Raw genomic sequence first — 598 nt, 5'->3', positions numbered from 1 at the left:
CCCTCACCTCCGCGCGACCCGTCAGCTGCGACTCCGTCATGGACATCGCTCAGGTATCGCGCCGCCCCGCCCCCGCCCTCGCCGCCATGTGCGCGGAATTAACCCAGGAATGCGCGCTGACCTTTTGCCGTCGGCGGCGGCTATAGGATGAGCTTGAACTTTAACCCCCGCGCGCTCGCCATCCATGCACGCGCGTCCACTGAGGCACGAGCGCATATGGACCACTCTCACGTCCCCTCCCTTTGAAACCGCCCCGGGCAAGGACACCGGAGTGGTCGGAAGAGCATAACTGGGGCGCAGAGAAAACTCAAATGATCCGGTTGCACAAGTGTGCACCCCCATCTCCTAAATGGGACGTGGCCGTGTTGAGAATGAAGCCATCACATTCAAAGCGGGCGTCTGCGCACCATTTCAAATGCCTCCCATGAAGCCCCATCAATTTCAGATGTTTTAGGAGGCTTTTGCTGACATTGTTTTGCTTTCTCACAGAACCGAAACCCGTTCATGCGAGCATGACAAAAAGCGAAAGAAAAAGCACAAAAATCACCGACGGAGACTCCCGGCAAGGACTAGAGCGCCGCATGACAAACAGCTTGCG

At 57.5% G+C, this 598-nt stretch overlaps 1 protein-coding gene across 1 annotated transcript in view; it reads left to right on the top strand.

Annotated features, from left to right (window-relative positions):
* Positions 1 to 598, top strand: part of tenm4 (teneurin transmembrane protein 4) — a 164,929-nt gene that overhangs the window by 130,246 nt on the left and 34,085 nt on the right. Inside the window, exon 25 of the mRNA XM_019887308.1 lies at positions 26 to 53. Coding sequence (XP_019742867.1) covers positions 26 to 53 — 28 coding nt within the window. The remainder of the gene's footprint in view (positions 1 to 25; positions 54 to 598) is intronic.

The sequence above is a fragment of the Hippocampus comes genome, unplaced genomic scaffold, assembly GCF_001891065.2.
Source record: "Hippocampus comes isolate QL1 unplaced genomic scaffold, H_comes_QL1_v1.1 scaffold194, whole genome shotgun sequence".
Taxonomy (NCBI): domain Eukaryota; kingdom Metazoa; phylum Chordata; class Actinopteri; order Syngnathiformes; family Syngnathidae; genus Hippocampus; species Hippocampus comes.
Note: the sequence above shows the minus strand (reverse complement) of the source record. Positions and strands in the feature narration are given on the sequence as shown.